General features: G+C 47.8%; 1 protein-coding gene across 1 annotated transcript in view; it reads right to left on the bottom strand.

The window, feature by feature from the left end:
* Positions 1-17480, bottom strand: part of KIF4A (kinesin family member 4A) — a 579230-nt gene that overhangs the window by 34143 nt on the left and 527607 nt on the right. The window contains exon 29 of the mRNA XM_063937105.1: positions 14464-14580. Coding sequence (XP_063793175.1) covers positions 14464-14580 — 117 coding nt within the window. The remainder of the gene's footprint in view (positions 1-14463; positions 14581-17480) is intronic.

The raw sequence follows: 17480 nt of genomic DNA, 5'->3' as shown, positions 1-17480 counted from the left end.
AAAGCCCTTTGGGGGGACAGAGTAAGAGTATGCCAGCACACACCAGAGCGCTATATATATACAGGGACTAACTGAGTTATGTCCCTAATAGCTGCTTTTCAATAAAAATAAGAATTTACTTACCGATAATTCTATTTCTCGGAGTCCGTAGTGGATGCTGGGGTTCCTGAAAGGACCATGGGGAATAGCGGCTCCGCAGGAGACAGGGCACAAAAAGTAAAGCTTTAGGATCAGGTGGTGTGCACTGGCTCCTCCCCCTATGACCCTCCTCCAAGCCTCAGTTAGGATACTGTGCCCGGACGAGCGTACACAATAAGGAAGGATTTATGAATCCCGGGTAAGACTCATACCAGCCACACCAATCACACTGTACAACCTGTGATCTGAACCCAGTTAACAGTATGATAACAGCGGAGCCTCTGAAAGATGGCTCACAACAATAATAACCCGATTTTTGTAACTATGTACAAGTATTGCAGATAATCCGCACTTGGGATGGGCGCCCAGCATCCACTACGGACTCCGAGAAATAGAATTATCGGTAAGTAAATTCTTATTTTCTCTATCGTCCTAGTGGATGCTGGGGTTCCTGAAAGGACCATGGGGATTATACCAAAGCTCCCAAACGGGCGGGAGAGTGCGGATGACTCTGCAGCACCGAATGAGAGAACTCCAGGTCCTCCTTAGCCAGGTTATCAAATTTGTAGGATTTTACAAACGTGTTTGCCCCTGACTAAATAGCCGCTCGGCAAAGTTGTAAAGCCGAGACCCCTCGGGCAGCCGCCCAAGATGAGCCCACCTTCCTTGTGGAATGGGCATTTACATATTTTGGCTGTGGCAGGCCTGCCACAGAATGTGCAAGCTGAATTGTATTACACATCCAACTAGCAAAAGTCTGCTTAGAAGCAAGAGCACCCAGTTTGTTGGGTGCATACAGGATAACAGCAAGTCAGTTTTCCTGACTCCAGCCGTCCTGGAACCTATATTTTCACTGCCCTGACCACATCTAGCAACTTGGAGTCCTCCAAGTCCCTAGTAGGCGCAAGACACCACAATAAGCTGGTTCAGGTGAAACACTGACACCACCTTAGGGAGAGAACTGGGGATGAGTCCGCAGCTCTGCCCTGTCCGAATGGACAAACAGATATGGGCTTTTTTGAGAAAAAAAACCACCAATTTGACACTCGCCTGGTCCAGGCCAGGTCCAAGAGCATGTTCACTTTTCATGTGAGATGCTTCAAATCCACAGATTTGACTGGTTTTAAACCAATGTGTTTTGAGGAATCCCAGAACTACGTTGAGATCCCACAGTGCCACTGGAGGCACAAAAGGGGGTTGTATATGCAATACTCCCTTGACAAACTTCTGGACTTCAGGAACTGAAGCCAATTCTTTCTGGAAGAAAAATCGACAGGGCCGAAATTTGAACCTTAATGGACCCCAATTTGAGGCCCATAGACACTCCTGTTTGCAGGAAATGCAGGAATCGACCGAGTTGAAATTTCTTCGTGGGGCCTTCCTGGCCTCACACCACGCAACATATTTTCGCCACATGTGGTGATAATGTTGTGCGGTCACCTCCTTTCTGGCTTTGACCAGGGTAGGAATGACCTCTTCCTGAATGCCTTTTCCCTTAGGATCCGGCGTTCCACCGCCATGCCGTCAAACGCAGCTGCGGTAAGTCTTGGAACAGACATGGTACTTGCTGAAACAAGTCCCTTCTTAGCGGCAGAGGCCATAAGTCCTCTGTGAGCATCTCTTGAAGTTCCAGGTACCAAGTCCTTCTTGGCCAATCCGGAGCCATGAGTATAGTTCTTACTCCTCTACGTCTTATAATTCTCAGTACCTTAGGTATGAAAAGCAGAGGATGGAACACATACACCGACTGGTACACCCACGGTGTTACCAGAACGTCCACAGCTATTGCCTGAGGGTCTCTTAACCTGGCGCAATACCTGTCCCGTTTTTTGTTCAGACGGGACGCCATCATGTCCACCTTTGGTAATTCCCAACGGTTTACAATCATGTGGAAAACTTCCCCATGAAGTTCCCACTCTGCCGGGTGGAGGTCGTGCCTACTGAGGAAGTCTGCTTCCCAGTTTCCATTCCCGGAATGAAACACTGCTGACAGTGCTATCACATGATTTTCCGCCCAGCGAAAAGTCCTTGCAGTTTTTGCCACTGCCCTCCTGCTTCTTGTGCCGCCCTGTCTATTTACGTGGGCGACTGCCGTGATGTTTTATCCCACTGGATCAATACCGGCTGACCTTGAAGCAGAGGTCTTGCTAAGCTTAGAGCATTATAAATTTACCCTTAGCTATATTTATGTGGAGAAAAGTCTCCAGACTTGATCACACTCCCTGGAAATTTTTTCCTTGTGTGACTGCTCCCCAGCCTCTCGGGCTGGCCTCCGTGGTCACCAACATCCAAAACTGAATGCCGAATCTGCGGCCCTCTAGAAGATGAGCACTCTGTAACCACCACAGGAGAGACACCCTTGTCCTTGGATATAGGGTTATCCGCTGATGCATCTGAAGATGCGATCCGGACCATTTGTCCAGCAGATCCCACTGAAAAGTTCTTGCATGAAATCTGCCGACTGGAATTGCTTCGAAGGAAGTCACCATTTTTTTTACCATGGCCCTTGTGCAATGATGCACTGATTTTAGGAGGTTCCTGACTAGCTCGGATAACTCCCTGGCTTTCTCTTCCGGGAGAAACACCTTTTTCTGGACTGTGTCCAGAATCATCCCTAAGCACAGGAGACTTGTTGTCGGGATCAGCTGCGATTTTGGAATATTTAGAATCCACCCCTGCTGTTGTAACAGTATCCGAGATAGTGCTACTCCGACCTCCAACTGTTCCCTGGACTTTGCCCTTATCAGGAGATCGTCCAAGTAAGGGATAATTAAGACGCCTTTTCTTCGAAGAAGAACCATCATTTCGGCCATTACCTTGGTAAAGACCCGGGGTGCCGTGGACAATCCAAACGGCAGCGTCTGAAACTGATAGTGACAGTTCTGTACCACGAACCTGAGGTACCCTTAGTGATAAGGGCAAATTTGGGACATGGAGGTAAGCATCCCTGATGTCTCGGGACACCATATAGTCCCCTTCTTCCCGGTTCGTTATCACTGCTCTGAGTGACTCCATCTTGATTTGAACCTTTGTAAGTGTTCAAAATTTTTTAAGATTTAGAATAGGTCTCACCTAGCCTTCTGGCTTCAGTACCACAATATAGTGTGGAATAATACCCCTTTTCTTGTTGTAGGAGGGGTAATTTAATTATCACCTGCTGGGAATACAGCTCGTGAATTTTTTCCCATACTGCCTCCTTGTCGGAGGGAGACCTTGGTAAAGCAGACTTCAGGAGCCTGCGCAGGGGAAACGTCTCGACATTCCAATCTGTACCCCTGGGATACTACTTGTAGGATCCAGGGGTCCTGTACGGTCTCAGCGTCATGCTGAGAGCTTGTCAGAAGCGGTGGAACGCTTCTGTTCCTGGGAATGGGCTGCCTGCTGCAGTCTTCTTCCCTTTCCTCTATCCCTGGGCAGATATGACTCTTATAGGGACGAAAGGACTGAAGCTGAAAAGACGGTGTCTTTTTCTGCAGAGATGTGACTTAGGGTAAAAAACGGTGGATTTTCCAGCAGTTGCCGTGGCCACCAGGTCCGATGGACCGACCCCAAATAACTCCTCTTCCTTTATACGGCAATACACCTTTGTGCCGTTTGGAATCTGCATCACCTGACCACTGTCGTGTCCATAAACATCTTCTGGCAGATATGGACATCGCACTTACTCTTGATGCCAGAGTGCAAATATCCCTCTGTGCATCTCGCATATATAGAAATGCATCCTTTAAATGCTCTATAGTCAATAAAATACTGTCCCTGTCAAGGGTATCAATATTTTTAGTCAGGGAATCCGACCAAGCCACCCCAGCTCTGCACATCCAGGCTGAGGCGATCGCTGGTCGCAGTATAACACCAGTATGTGTGTATATACTTTTTATGATATTTTCCAGCCTCCTGTCAGCTGGCTCCTTGAGGACGGCCCTATCTATAGACGGTACCGCCACTTGTTCTGATAAGCGTGTGAGCGCCTTATCCACCCTAAGGGGTGTTTCCCAACGCGCCCTAACTTCTGGCGGGAAAGGGTATACCGCCCATATTTTCTATCGGGGGGAACCCACGCATCATCACACACTTCATTTAATTTATCTGATCCAGGAAAAACTACGGTAGTTTTTTCACATCCCACATAATACCCTCTTTTGTGGTACTTGTAGTATCAGAAATATGTAACACCTCCTTCATTGCCCTTAACGTGTGGCCCTAATAAGGAATACGTTTGTTTATTCACCGTCGACACTGGATTCAGTGTCCCTGTCTGTGTCTGTGTCGACCGACTAAAGTAAACGGGCGTTTTAAAACCCCTGACGGTGTTTTTGAGACGTCTGGACCGGTACTAATTGTTTGTCGGCCGTCTCATGTCGTCAACCGACCTTGCCGCGTGTTGACATTATCACGTAATTCCCTAAATAAGCCATCCATTCCGGTGTCGACTCCCTAGAGAGTGACATCACCATTACAGGCAATTGCTCCGCCTCCTCACCAACATCGTCCTCATACATGTCGACACACACGTACCGACACACAGCACACACACAGGGAATGCTCTGATAGAGGACAGGACCTACTAGCCCTTTGGAGAGACAGAGGGAGAGTTTGTCAGCACACACCAAAAACGCTATAATTATATAGGGACAACCTTATATAAGTGTTTTCCCTTATAGCATCTTTTTTATATATTTCTAACGCCAAATTAGTGCCCCCCCTCTCTGTTTTAACCCTGTTTCTGTAGTGCAGTGCAGGGGAGAGCCTGGGAGCCTTCCCTCCAGCCTTTCTGTGAGGGAAAATGGCGCTGTGTGCTGAGGAGATAGGCCCCGCCCCTTTTTCGGCGGCCTCGTCTCCCGCTCTTAACGGATTCTGGCAGGGGTTAAATATCTCCATATAGCCCCCGGAGGCTATATGTGAGGTATTTTTAGCCAAAAATAGGTTTTCATTGCCTCCCAGGGCGCCCCCCTTCCAGCGCCCTGCACCCTCAGTGACTGCCGTGTGAAGTGTGCTGAGAGGAAATGGCGCACAGCTGCAGTGCTGTGCGCTACCTTAAGAAGACTGAGGAGTCTTCATGCCGCCGATTCTGGACCTCTTCTTGTTTCAGCATCTGCAAGGGGGCCGGCGGCGAGGCTCCGGTGACCATCCAGGCTGTACCTGTGATCGTCCCTCTGGAGCTAATGTCCAGTAGCCAATCCATCCTGCACGCAGGTGAGTTCACTTCTTCTCCCCTAAGTCCCTCGTTGCAGTGATCCTGTTGCCAGCAGGACTCACTGTAAAATAAAAAACCTAAGCTAAACTTTTCTAAGCAGCTCTTTAGGAGAGCCACCTAGATTGCACCCTTCTCGGCCGGGCACAAAAATCTAACTGAGGCTTGGAGGAGGGTCATAGGGGGAGGAGCCAGTGCACACCACCTGATCCTAAAGCTTTACTTTTTGTGCCCTGTCTCCTGCGGAGCCGCTATTCCCCATGGTCCTTTCAGGAACCCCAGCATCCACTAGGACGATAGAGAAATATATATATATATATATATATATATATATATATATATATATATATATATATATACTGCCAAATTTAATGCCCCCCCCTCTCTTTTCCCTCTTACTGGTACTGTAGATTGCAGGGAAGAGCCAGGGAGCTTCCTTCCAGCGGAGCTGTGAGGGAAAAAGGGCGCCAGTGTGCTGAGGAGATAGGCTCCGCCCCTTTTTCGCGGCCTATTCTCCCGCTTTTTATGGAATTCTGGCAGCGGTATTTACCTCATATATAGCCCCTGGGGCTGTATATTGAGGTATTTTAGCCAGCCAAGGTGTTTTTATTGCTGCCTCAGGGCGCCCCCCCCCCAGCGCCCTGCACCCTCAGTGACCGGAGTATGAAGTGTGTGAGAGGAGCAATGGCGCACAGCTGCAGTGCTGTGCGCTACCTTGGTGAAGACAGAGTCTTCATGCCGCCGATTTTCCGGACCATCTTCTTGCTTCTGGCTCTGTAAGGGGGACGGCGGCGCGGCTCCGGGACCGAACATCAAGGCTGGGCCTGCGGTCGATCCCTCTGGAGCTAATGGTGTCCAGTAGCCTAAGAAGCCCAATCCGGCTGCAAGCAGGCGAGTTCGCTTCTTCTCCCCTTAGTCCCTCGCTGCAGTGAGCCTGTTGCCAGCAGGTCTCACTGAAAATAAAAAAATCTAAGACTATTACTTTCTAAGAGCTCAGGAGAGCCCCTAGTGTGCATCCAACCTCGGCCGGGCACGAAATCTAACGGAGGCTTGGAGGAGGGTCATAGGGGGAGGAGCCAGTGCACACCAGCTAGTCTAAAGCTTTTACTTTTTGTGCCCAGTCTCCTGCGGAGCCGCTATTCCCCATGGTCCTTACGGAAGTCCCAGCATCCACTAGGACGTCAGAGAAAAAAATCTAAGACTATTACTTTCTAAGAGCTCAGGAGAGCCCCTAGTGTGCATCCAACCTCGGCCGGGCACGAAATCTAACTGAGGCTTGGAGGAGGGTCATAGTGGGAGGAGCCAGTGCACACCAGGTAGTCTAAGATCTTTCTAGAGTGCCCAGCCTCCTTCGGAGCCCGCTATTCCCCATGGTCCTTACGGAGTTCCCAGCATCCACTAGGACGTCAGAGAAAATAACATATCCATATTTATTTTAACCACTTGTCTGGCATGGTCGCATCAGATGCGTCCACACCAGGCAGTGTTTTATCTGACCTGGTCGCACAGGATGCGACCAGTCAGATAAATAGTGCTAGCAGCGGCAGGTAAGGGAAACTTCCCTCCGCTGCTGCAGGAAGAGGGACAACCTCCCTGCACTATCTCCACAGTGTTGCTGTGCTGCCGATAATTGCTGATCGGTCAGCACGGTAGGATCCCCCCTCAGCGACTGCAGACCATAGCAGCCACTAGGGAAGTGTAAAACAACCCCCCAAGCCTTCATAGGGTTAAATTTATGTTCTTCACCTAATTCACTCGGAAAAAAAAAACCCAGACAATTTGTGAGCGGTTTGGGGGGTGGGTTGGGGGTGGGGGAAGGGAGGATCGTAAGTTAAGTAAGCTTAAAAACTGCTAAGGAACACATCAAATGCAAGGACAGACCGGTAGTAACTTAAAATAAAAACTCCAGCCAAAACACGGACACACAGTACACTAAGAACTCTGTCCTGTACAGGTGTCCTATATAAGGCACATTAGCAATGTGTGAGTGTTACACGAGCTACAGCACCAGAGAGAAGTAGAAGCTGTGAGGCGATTTTGCTGCAGCAGAAGCCACCAAGGAGGATTAGTTCCAAAGGCAATAACTACTCCCCTAAGTCTTCCCTCTACTGATATAATGCAGCAGTGAATCACCTCAAAGTGAACCCCACACCTGCCTTTGGTTTTCCTCCAGTCTTGCCTCCATAGATGGCTCTTCCTAGTCATGTTAAGCATGGCCTGCCTGTTAACTCCATCCACACAGTCACTGTGGAGTGACATAATGGGGGCAATTCAATTCCAGGTGACTATAGACTGACTTCACATATTTTCCTGTGCAACCCTATTGGGGAGTGAGGTGAAATCAAGGTCAAGTCAGGATGAATAGGAGGTGAAACTATGTGAACGCACCTGAAATTTAATTGCCTCCAGTGTGCTTGTATGGATCTTCCCTCCTTAGGTAGGAACAGCAGCACTCCTTTTGTATTAATGGCACTTAGATTTTCAATATGGGCTCTGCATATCACACTGAGAAATGCCCTGTGCTCTGAGTGGTCTGCTTACTAACCCCCTTTCCCATGCATAGGAGAATACTTGGACAGCTGAGGACGAACTCTCTGCTGCAGTTCCCAGACAGAGGTCCATGTTACAAGCCACAGGTTCTCAGTCCTAGTTCAGTTTGTGGGCAGGGTGACCTAAACTGCCAGGAGCCCATTGACGGAAGGCCGGGGGTGGCAAAACAGCAGTTATCAGGGTTAGAGCCTGCATTCTAATTGAATAAAATAAAAATACTACACAGAAGAAAACCTGTGCCTTACTCCATGGGCACAACATAAACTGAAGTCTTTCCAGGGGAGCGGTGTACCTTGCTACAGCAGCAGTGCCTTTTACAACAAAAAAAAGTGCAACATTGTCCCCCAATATGGATGAAAGAGAAAAAAACTAATTTAAATTCAGGGAACAAAAACAAGTTTTATGGTAAGAACTTACCTTTGTTAAAACTCTTTCTGCGAGGTACACTGGGCTCCACAAGGATTGGACAATGGGGTGTAGAGTAGGATCTTGATCCGAGGCATCAACAGGCTCAAAGCTTTGACTGTTCCCAGAATGCACAGCGCCGCCTCCTCTATAACCCCGCCTCCCTGCACAGGAGCTCAGTTTTTAGTTAACCAGCCCAATGCAGTAGCAGGAAGAGAGACGACAACGGATAGTAGCCACATCCACCACACTCTCACGACAAGAGAAGTGTCAGCGGCTAATGCCATACCAACCCGAAGAAGCTAAGTGCGTCAGGGTGGGCGCCTTGTGGAGCCCAGTGTACCTCGCAGAAAGAGTTTTAACAAAGGTAAGTTCTTACCATAAAACTCGTTTTCTGCTGCGGGGTACACTGGGCTCCACAAGGATTGGACAATGGGGATGTCCTAAAGCAGTTCCTTATGGGAAGGGATGCACTGTAGCGGGCACAAGAACCCGGCGTCCAAAGGAAACATCCTGGGAAGCGGCAGTATCAAAGGCATAGAACCTTATGAACGTGTTCCCGGAGGACCACGTAGCCGCCTTGCACAATTGTTCAAGGGTCGCACCACGTTGGGCCGCCCAAGAAGGTCCAACAGACCGAGTAGAATGGGCCGTAACGTGAGCAGGAGCTGACAGACCAGTCTTCACATAAGCATGTGCAATCACCATTCTAATCCACCTGCCCAGGGTCTGCTTGTGAGCAGTCCAGCCACGTTTGTGAAATCCAAACAAAACAAAGCGAGAATCAGATTTTCGAATAGAAGCAGTTCTCTTCACTTAGATACGGAGAGTCCGTACCACATCCAAAGACCGCTCTTTGGGAGACAAATCAGGAGACACAAATGCCGGAACCACAATCTCCTGATTAAGGTGGAACGAAGAAACCACCTTAGGTAAATATACGGGACGAGTCCTAAGAACCGCCCGGTCACGGTTAAAAGTCAGAAATGGGGAACTACAAGACAAGGCACCCAGATCCGACACTCTTCTAGCAGAGGCAATAGCCAGCAAGAACACCACCTTAAGGGAAAGCCACTTAAGGTCAGCTGAACCAAGGGGTTCAAACGGAGGCTCCTGCAACGCCTCCAAAACCACCGACAAGTCCCAAGGAGCCACAGGCAGGACATAGGGAGGTTGGATACGCAACACACCCTGAGTGAAAGTATGATCAGGTAAAGTCGCAATTTTTCTCTGAAACCACACCGACAAGGCAGAAATATGAACCTTGAGGGAAAGAAAACGCAAGCCTAAATCTAGGCCCTGCTGCAGAAAACTCAAAAGTTTGGCTGCACTAAACTTGGAAGCGTCATAATTGTGAAATGCGTACCAAACAAAGTAGGAATGCCAGACCCTATGGTAAATCCGAGCAGAAGCCGGTTTCCGGGCCCGCAACATAGTTTTAAATGACCTCTTCAGAAAAACCCTTAGCCCTCAAGACGGAAGCTTCAAGAGCCACGCCGTCAAAGATAGCCGGGCCAGGTCCTGGTAGACACAGGGGCCCTGAACGAGGAGGTCTGGGCGTTGTGGAAGTAGAAGTGGACGCTCTGACGATAGGCCTTGCAGGTCTGAGAACCAGTGCCGTCTGGGCCACGCCGTAGCTATGAGAAGCAGATTTCCTTTTTCTTGCTTGAACTTCCGAATTACCCTGGGCAGGAGTAACACCGGATGGAACACGCTCGGCAGCCGATACCTCCACGGCACCGCCAGCGCATCCACGAATGCTGCTTGAAGATCCCTTGTCCTTGCTCCAAAGACCGGAACCTTGTGATTGTGTCGAGACGCCATCAGATCTAGGTCTGTAAGACCCCACTTTTCCACTAGGAGTTGAAACACTTCTGGATGGAGGCCCCACTTGCCGGCATGCACGTCTTACCAATTCAGGACTCCCGGAATGAATATTGCCGATATGGGCGGTAGATGGCGTTCCGCCCAACGTAGAATCTGTGAGACTTCCTTCATTGCCAAACGGCTTCGAGTGCCGCCTTGATGATTTATGTAAGCCACTGTAGTGGCGTTGTCCGACTGTACTTGAACAGGACGGTTCTGAATTAAATGCTGGGCCAGGTTCAATGCATTGAAGACCGCCCGCAATTCCAGAATGTTGATCGAGAGGAGAGATTCCTCCTTGGTCCACCGACCCTGAAGGGAGTGTTGCTCCAGCACCGCGCCCCAACCTCTTAAACTGGCATCTGTCGTCAACAGGACCCAGTTGGATATCCAGAAGGGACGGCCCCTTCACAATTGTTGGTCCTGGAGCCACCAAAGCAGCGACAGACGGACCTCCGGAGTCAATGAGATCATTTGAGACCTGATCCGGTGAGGCAGGCCGTCCCACTTGGCTAGAATTAGCCTCTGAAGGGGACGAGAATGGAATTGAGCATACTCCACCATGTCGAATGCTGATACCATGAGGCCCAGCACCTGCATTGCCGAATGTATCGACACTTGCGGACAAGAAAGGAAGCAACGAATCCTGTCCTGAAGCTTCAGGACCTTCTCCTGGCACAAGAACAACCTCTGGTTGTGAGTGTCCAACAGCGGTCCCAGATGCACCATGCTCTGAGCAGGGATCAGGGAGGATTTCTTCCAGTTGATGAGCCACCCGTGGGCTTGCAGAAACCGGACCGTCATATCCAGATGACGAAGAAGAAGTTCTGGGGAATTTGCCAGGATTAACAAGTCGTCCAGTTACGGCAGTATCCTGACCCCTTGACGGCGGAGTACCACCGTCATCACCGCCATTACTTTGGTGAAGACTCGAGGAGCCGTTGTTAAACCAACACGTAACGCCTGAAACTGGTAATGGCAGTTGCCAATAGCAAACCTCAGGTATTGCTGATGTGACGCTGCATTAGGAATATGCAGGTAAGCATCCTGTATGTCCACGGAGACCATGTAGTCCCCAGGTTCCAAGGCCAGAACTATAGAGTGAAGGGTTTCCATACGGAACTTGGAAACCTTCACAAACCTGTTCAATGCCTTGAGGTTGAGAATGGGCCGGGAGGACCCATTCGGTTTCGGGACTAGAAACAGCGGAGAATAGTACCACCGGCTCCTCTGCGCAAGAGACACCTGTACTACGACTCCTGTATCCAGGAGGGTCTGTACCACCGAATGCAGAGTGTTTGCCTTTGTCTGGTCCGACGGGACATCTGTCTGGCAAAATCGATGAGGGGGTCGGTTTTTGAAGGCTATGGCATAACCTCGAGTGCCGATTTCCCGTATCCAGGCATCTGAAGTGGTTTTCAACCATTACTTGGTATACCCTAGAAGCCGGCCCCCCACCCTGGGATCCCCCAGGGGGAGGCCCGCTCCGTCATGCGCCAGGCTCATCAGCCTTGGAAGCTGGCTGACGGGCCGCCCAGGCTCTTTTTGGCTTCGGCTTACCAGGTTTGGAAGTGCGGGCCTGCTTGTTGTACGCCTGACCTTTTGCTTTACCTGAAGGACGAAAAGGACGTACCTTTAGCCTTCGACACAGAAGGAGCGGTATTTGGCAGACAGGCAGTTTTGGCAGTAGCCAAGTCAGCCACTACCTTATTTAAGTCCTCCCCAAACAGAATATCTCCCTTGAAAGGGAGTACCTCCAGGGTTATTCTAGAGTCCAGATCCACAGACCAGGATCTCAGCCACAATATTCGGCGAGCCAGGACTGACGTAGTAGAGGCCTTGGCTGCTAGGATACCGGCATCAGAAGCCGCTCTTTAATATATCGAGAAGCTGTGACAATATATGACAAGCATTGTCTAGCATGGTCAGAGGAGATTTCAGCTTCTAACTCCAAGGCCCATGCTTCAATAGCCTCTGCAGCCCATGTAGCTGCAATAGTGGGCCTTTGTGCAGCACCCGTGAGGGTGTAAATCGCTTTCAGACAACCCTCCACACGTTTATCCGTAGGCTCTTTTAGAGACGTGACGGTAGTGACAGGTAGAGCTGAGGAAACCACCATCCTAGCCACATGTGAGTCCACTGGAGGAGGCGTTTCCCAATTCTTAGACAGCTCTGGCGCGAGGGGATAGCGAGCCAGCATCTTCTTTTGAGGCACAAACTTCGTACCCGGGTTTTCCCAGGGTTCCTGACGTATATCCACTAGGTGATCAGAGTGAGGTAAAACTTGTTTAACCACCTTCTGATGCTTGAACCCATCAGGTTTCTTAGGAGGGACGGATGGCTCGGGATCATCCGTAATCTGTAGAATTAACTTAATAGCCTCCAAAAGATCAGGAACATCCACATGTGAACTACCCTCCCCATCAGCCGTATCGGAGTCAGTGACAGCAGTGGATTGTGAGGAGACAAGCGCTCACTTAGAGGACCCCTTGGACTTAGGCGAGCGATGGTCAGACTTTTTAGTAGTCAGGGACTGGTTCAACTTCTTTAATTGAGTAGATAAATTGTCCGCCCACGGCAGGTTAGCTGCAGGGACCACATACGGTTGTACCGGCATTGGAGGTCCCATAGGGGGTGTTAGTTTATGAACTAGTGTATGCAGAAGCGTGGAAAAAGCGGCCCACGGTGGGTCAGTATGTGCCTCCGTTGCCACAGTCCCACTGGGGGGCAAGCAACCCCCAGAAACAGAGCCCACAGCTGCTATGTTCTCCTCATATGGATCTGTGGCTTCAGCAACACCGGCAGTGTGTTCAGCCCCAGAACCCGACATGATATAACTTGCAGTATCAGGTAACACAGTACAATTATCAGCAGCACTATACCTCTAACCCAAACCCCTGCGCAGTGTAGTCGGCACTAGCAGAGATAAAGGAGAGATATGGTGACTAAATCACAGAGAAAAATACGTAATAAAGTATATCTTTGTGAAAAATCCTACATCAATATAAAACCTGACACACCAAGCCCCCTTAGGTTATAGAATATAGGGATAGCAAGTTGAGTGTAAGACACGAAATGGACACCACTCAGCTATCAAATGCACACACAGATAGTCACAGTTTGTACAATGCAGAGGTTATTACTGACAATAATACTGCACTGGACTAGCTTATGTATATAGCTATATAGTCAATAGATATAACACTACACAATAAGAACTGGATGTATATCACAGGGTAATTGTACTAGAAAACCCTGACTAAGTGCACTCTTTCTTAACGATCACTGTCTAAAAGGCAGGTAGAATACATAAGTGTCATGTAAAGGCACAGCACTGACAACCAGGCGGCTTTACACAGGAGGATTTGCACAAGCAGTCCCAAGAACAGTGAAGCTGAGGGATAATGGCGCCCAGACACTGACAGAGTGAGGGAAAGACAGATATGCAGCTCCAGGGCGGGAACATTTACGGGAAATGGCACTCTGGGGCTTCAGGTCTAAGCCTTATCCCCCTGCTGGCAAAACCACCGGGTACTGTGGGCGTTATAAAACCGGTTTAGAGAGAAAACTTGACCTGCGCCCATGCCCTGGTGATCTAGTGGGATCGCCTGTACTGCCAGTGTTCACCGCCAGCACGCGCGGCCCGCCTCCCACTGACCGCGCCGGATCGCGATAAAGACCAGGTCCCGCAAGCGAGACCCACTCACCACCTCCCGAAGCGTGGCCACGCGATCCCGGAGAGCCCCCGTTGTGTGTGCCTGATGTGAAGAAAACCGGAGCCCCCTGCTGTAGTTACCCGGCAACCAGGGCTCGGGGGTTTACAGCGCTGCTGGGGAGAGCTGGAGCTACAGCATTGAATGTCTTCTGACATTTACCACTGCTGCTGCCCTTGAAGTCTTAACTTTTTCTTCATAAAAAGCTCTTCTTAGGGCTGCCTGGAGCAGCCCCTCTGTTAAGTGCCTGCTTACTGCAGCACCAACTTACAAAACTGAGCTCCTGTGCAGGGAGGCGGGGTTATAGAGGAGGCGGCGCTGTGCATTCTGGGAACAGTCAAAGCTTTGAGCCTGTTGGTGCCTCGAATCAAGATCTTACTCTACACCCCATTGTCCAATCCTTGTGGAGCCCAGAGTACCCCGCAGCAGAAATTATGTTTTCTAGAGCAATATCTAAAAACACCATTTGTTAAGCATATTAATCTTATATTCTGGTCCTTTTTCAAATGTCTGCACTCCATGAATTTCTACCAAAACCAACAAGGACTGTGTTAGCCAATGCTGACTCTTACTGTTAATGTCAGCAGCAATGTGACTCACCAAGAAGCTTTCTCTGTTGCGGCATTTGGAACCGTCACATGCACAATCCTCTGAGCAGTTCAGCTTGTTTTTCCTACAGCGGCACATTTTATTTCCACAACGACCTTTACAAGAGCACTGTGGCAAAAAGAGCAGCACAAACATTATATAAATATAATGTCCACTATTGAGTAAACAATCCAGACTGCTGTACATCTACTGTAGCTCAAACCTGAAAAACTGGGATTTTTGTATTCAAGTTAAGTCATTTTTAGAAAAATCAATAAGACACTGGAACCATGCAAAAAGAAGCACACAGAAACTTGGGCCCATTCAGGAAACAAGTACACAAAGGGGTTAATTTACTAACATGGCATGTATTGCACATCTATATTTTCTACCCTTTATAGAGACTTATTTTTAGAATAAAAACTAATACAAATGTATGTACTGTATTACATTAGTATGGGGAGAGTGGCAGTAAGAGATAATCACTGGCACCTCTTCTGTATTCGAACACTGCCACAGGCAGGACAAAAAAAACAACTGTTGTTGTAAGCACTTTTTGTACTCCCTGTTTTATCCGTTCCTAATCCATCTGGGGGACACAACACTGCTGACTGAGTTAGAGGGGTAAGCACAGGAGAAAGAATTAAAAGGTTAATTAAACTAGCTCCTCCTCATCTAACTTCCACTGGACCTCCATTTATTCTACTAGCAAAGCTGCATGGAAGAACCAATTCACAAATCTCTACTAACACAGGTAAAAACAGACAGAAAAAAACGTTCCAAGGGAGACTAAAACAGGGAGGGATTGCAGTGCCACCCAGATGGATTATGAGGAAAGGATTTTACAGTGAGAACAAGAAATAAAATAATTTAATTGCGAATCCAATCTGGGGGACACTGCATTGCTGACTGTGGGACTTCACAAAGAAAGCCTAACTGGGGAAGAGGCAGCATCCAGCAAAACCTTCCACCCAAAACTGGTGGAGGAAACAAAGTGTAGAAGAAGATTTGGTAAAGGTATGCACCGAGGACCAGGTTGCTGCTCTGCACAACTGTTCCACCAAGGTACCACGACGAACTGCCTAAGACACCCCAACCACAAGAGTAGAATGAGCCCTGAAGGAAGCAGACCTGAGGTATTGCAAGATAAATACACAGTAATCCCCTGAGCAATGGAGTGCTTGGAAGCATACCAGCCATGCTTTGGTGCATCTACAAGAATCAAGGTGGTAACCGTACGTCGAATAGAAGCTGTACAGTCGACATATATCTGCAAGGCACGTACAATGGGGGTAATTCAGACGTGATCGTAGCAGCAAATTTGTTAGCAGTTGGGCAAAACCATGTACATTGCAGGAAAGGAGGGGGGGGGGGGGGGGGGGGCGCAGATATAACATGTGCAGAGAGTTAGATTTGGGTGGGGTGTATTCAAACTGAAATCTAAATTGAAGTGTAAAAATGAAGCAGCCAGTATTTACTCTGCACAGAAACAAAATAACCCACTTAAATCTAACTCTCTGGAAATGTTATATCTGCCACACCTGCAGTGCACATGGTTTTGTCCAACTGCTAACAAATCTGCTGCTACGATCAGGTCTGAATTATCCCCAATATCCAAAAGACAGACTAACTTGAAGACGACCCTCAGAAAGGCTGGGAAGACCAGCTCCCTCATATCAATTCGACTTTATTTTAAAGTCGGATTGAGATGGTCATTGTATAGCCCTTTGCCGGATCCATTCCGACAAATGCATGTCGGAATGGTTCCGACATCAATTGAATATATATATATATATATATATATATATATATACACACTTGCTGGGAAATGCCACTTTTGATGCTCCATTTTTTTCTGAGGTGTAGCTGGAGAAAAATCCACATCTCACTTTGAAATTTTGACCCTTTGTCAATCACAATATGAAGATTCCAGTAAAAAAATATGTTTTGGCAATCTTGCCTGACTCAGAGTTCATTTACTTAATTTTTTTGGGTGAAAAAAAATAAATAAAAAATAAAGCAGGTTCAATTAGCATTTTAAACATAAGGCAGATGAGTTATATCCTTTTTTGTTTAAATTGAACCTTAAAGTATACTTTAAAAGGCTATTAAAGAAAATTATTTTGATTGCCTGTATGAGTATTTTAATACTTAATTATAATCCTTTCGTTAAAAACTAGAATTACCATTAGGTATAATTTTGCCCGCCAGGGGAATAGTTTCATTTGTATATTGCTATGCTATGTATATGTGCAAATTTCTAATTACGCATAGAATTCAGTTAGCTGCAGTAACCCATCTTTTGTGCGACAAAATGCAAATTTACTTCAAATCGTGATAGGCCCCTATTCAATTAGCTGCAATAATTTATTGTTGATAATTATACCGTGAATTTCACAGGTGCAAGTTGGGAAAAATATTTTAAAGTATTTTAAAGTAAAAATTTCAGTCTTTAATTCAGAACCCCCTGGAAGACCCCTCCCTCCCCAAATGAATAATTAGGTGCTTTGACGTTTTTATTTTTTTTTAGCTGGCCAATAATTACATGCAATTTTTGGGGTGAAAAAGTGCAAAGTGACGGAATTCAGGGTTCAAGGTATGAGAGAGGTATATTAGGGTGCTTAATGACAAATGTTTTTAGGCTTGCAGATGGGAGTAGTCAGTCTTTTTCCGTCTCCTAAAATGGCCTAAATGTATGCTTAAACCAATTTTTATGTACACCGAATTTAATGAGAAGACTTATTTTGCTAGAAAATAAATAAATAGGATTTTAATACCTACCGGTAAATCTTTTTCTCTTAGTCCGTAGAGGATGCTGGGGACACTTCAAGAACCATGGGGTATAGACGGGATCCGCAGGAGACATGGGCACTTTGAGACTTTGAAAGGGGGTGTGAACTGGCTCCTCCCTCTATGCCCCTCCTCCAGACTCGTGTTATAGGAACTATGCCCAGGGAGACGGACATTTCGAGGAAAGAATTTAATGTTAACTAAGGTGGGACATATACCAGCTCACACCTCAAACACGC

The sequence above is a fragment of the Pseudophryne corroboree genome, chromosome 8, assembly GCF_028390025.1.
Source record: "Pseudophryne corroboree isolate aPseCor3 chromosome 8, aPseCor3.hap2, whole genome shotgun sequence".
NCBI classification, from domain to species: Eukaryota; Metazoa; Chordata; class Amphibia; order Anura; family Myobatrachidae; genus Pseudophryne; species Pseudophryne corroboree.
This window is presented reverse-complemented; position numbering and strand designations above follow the sequence as displayed.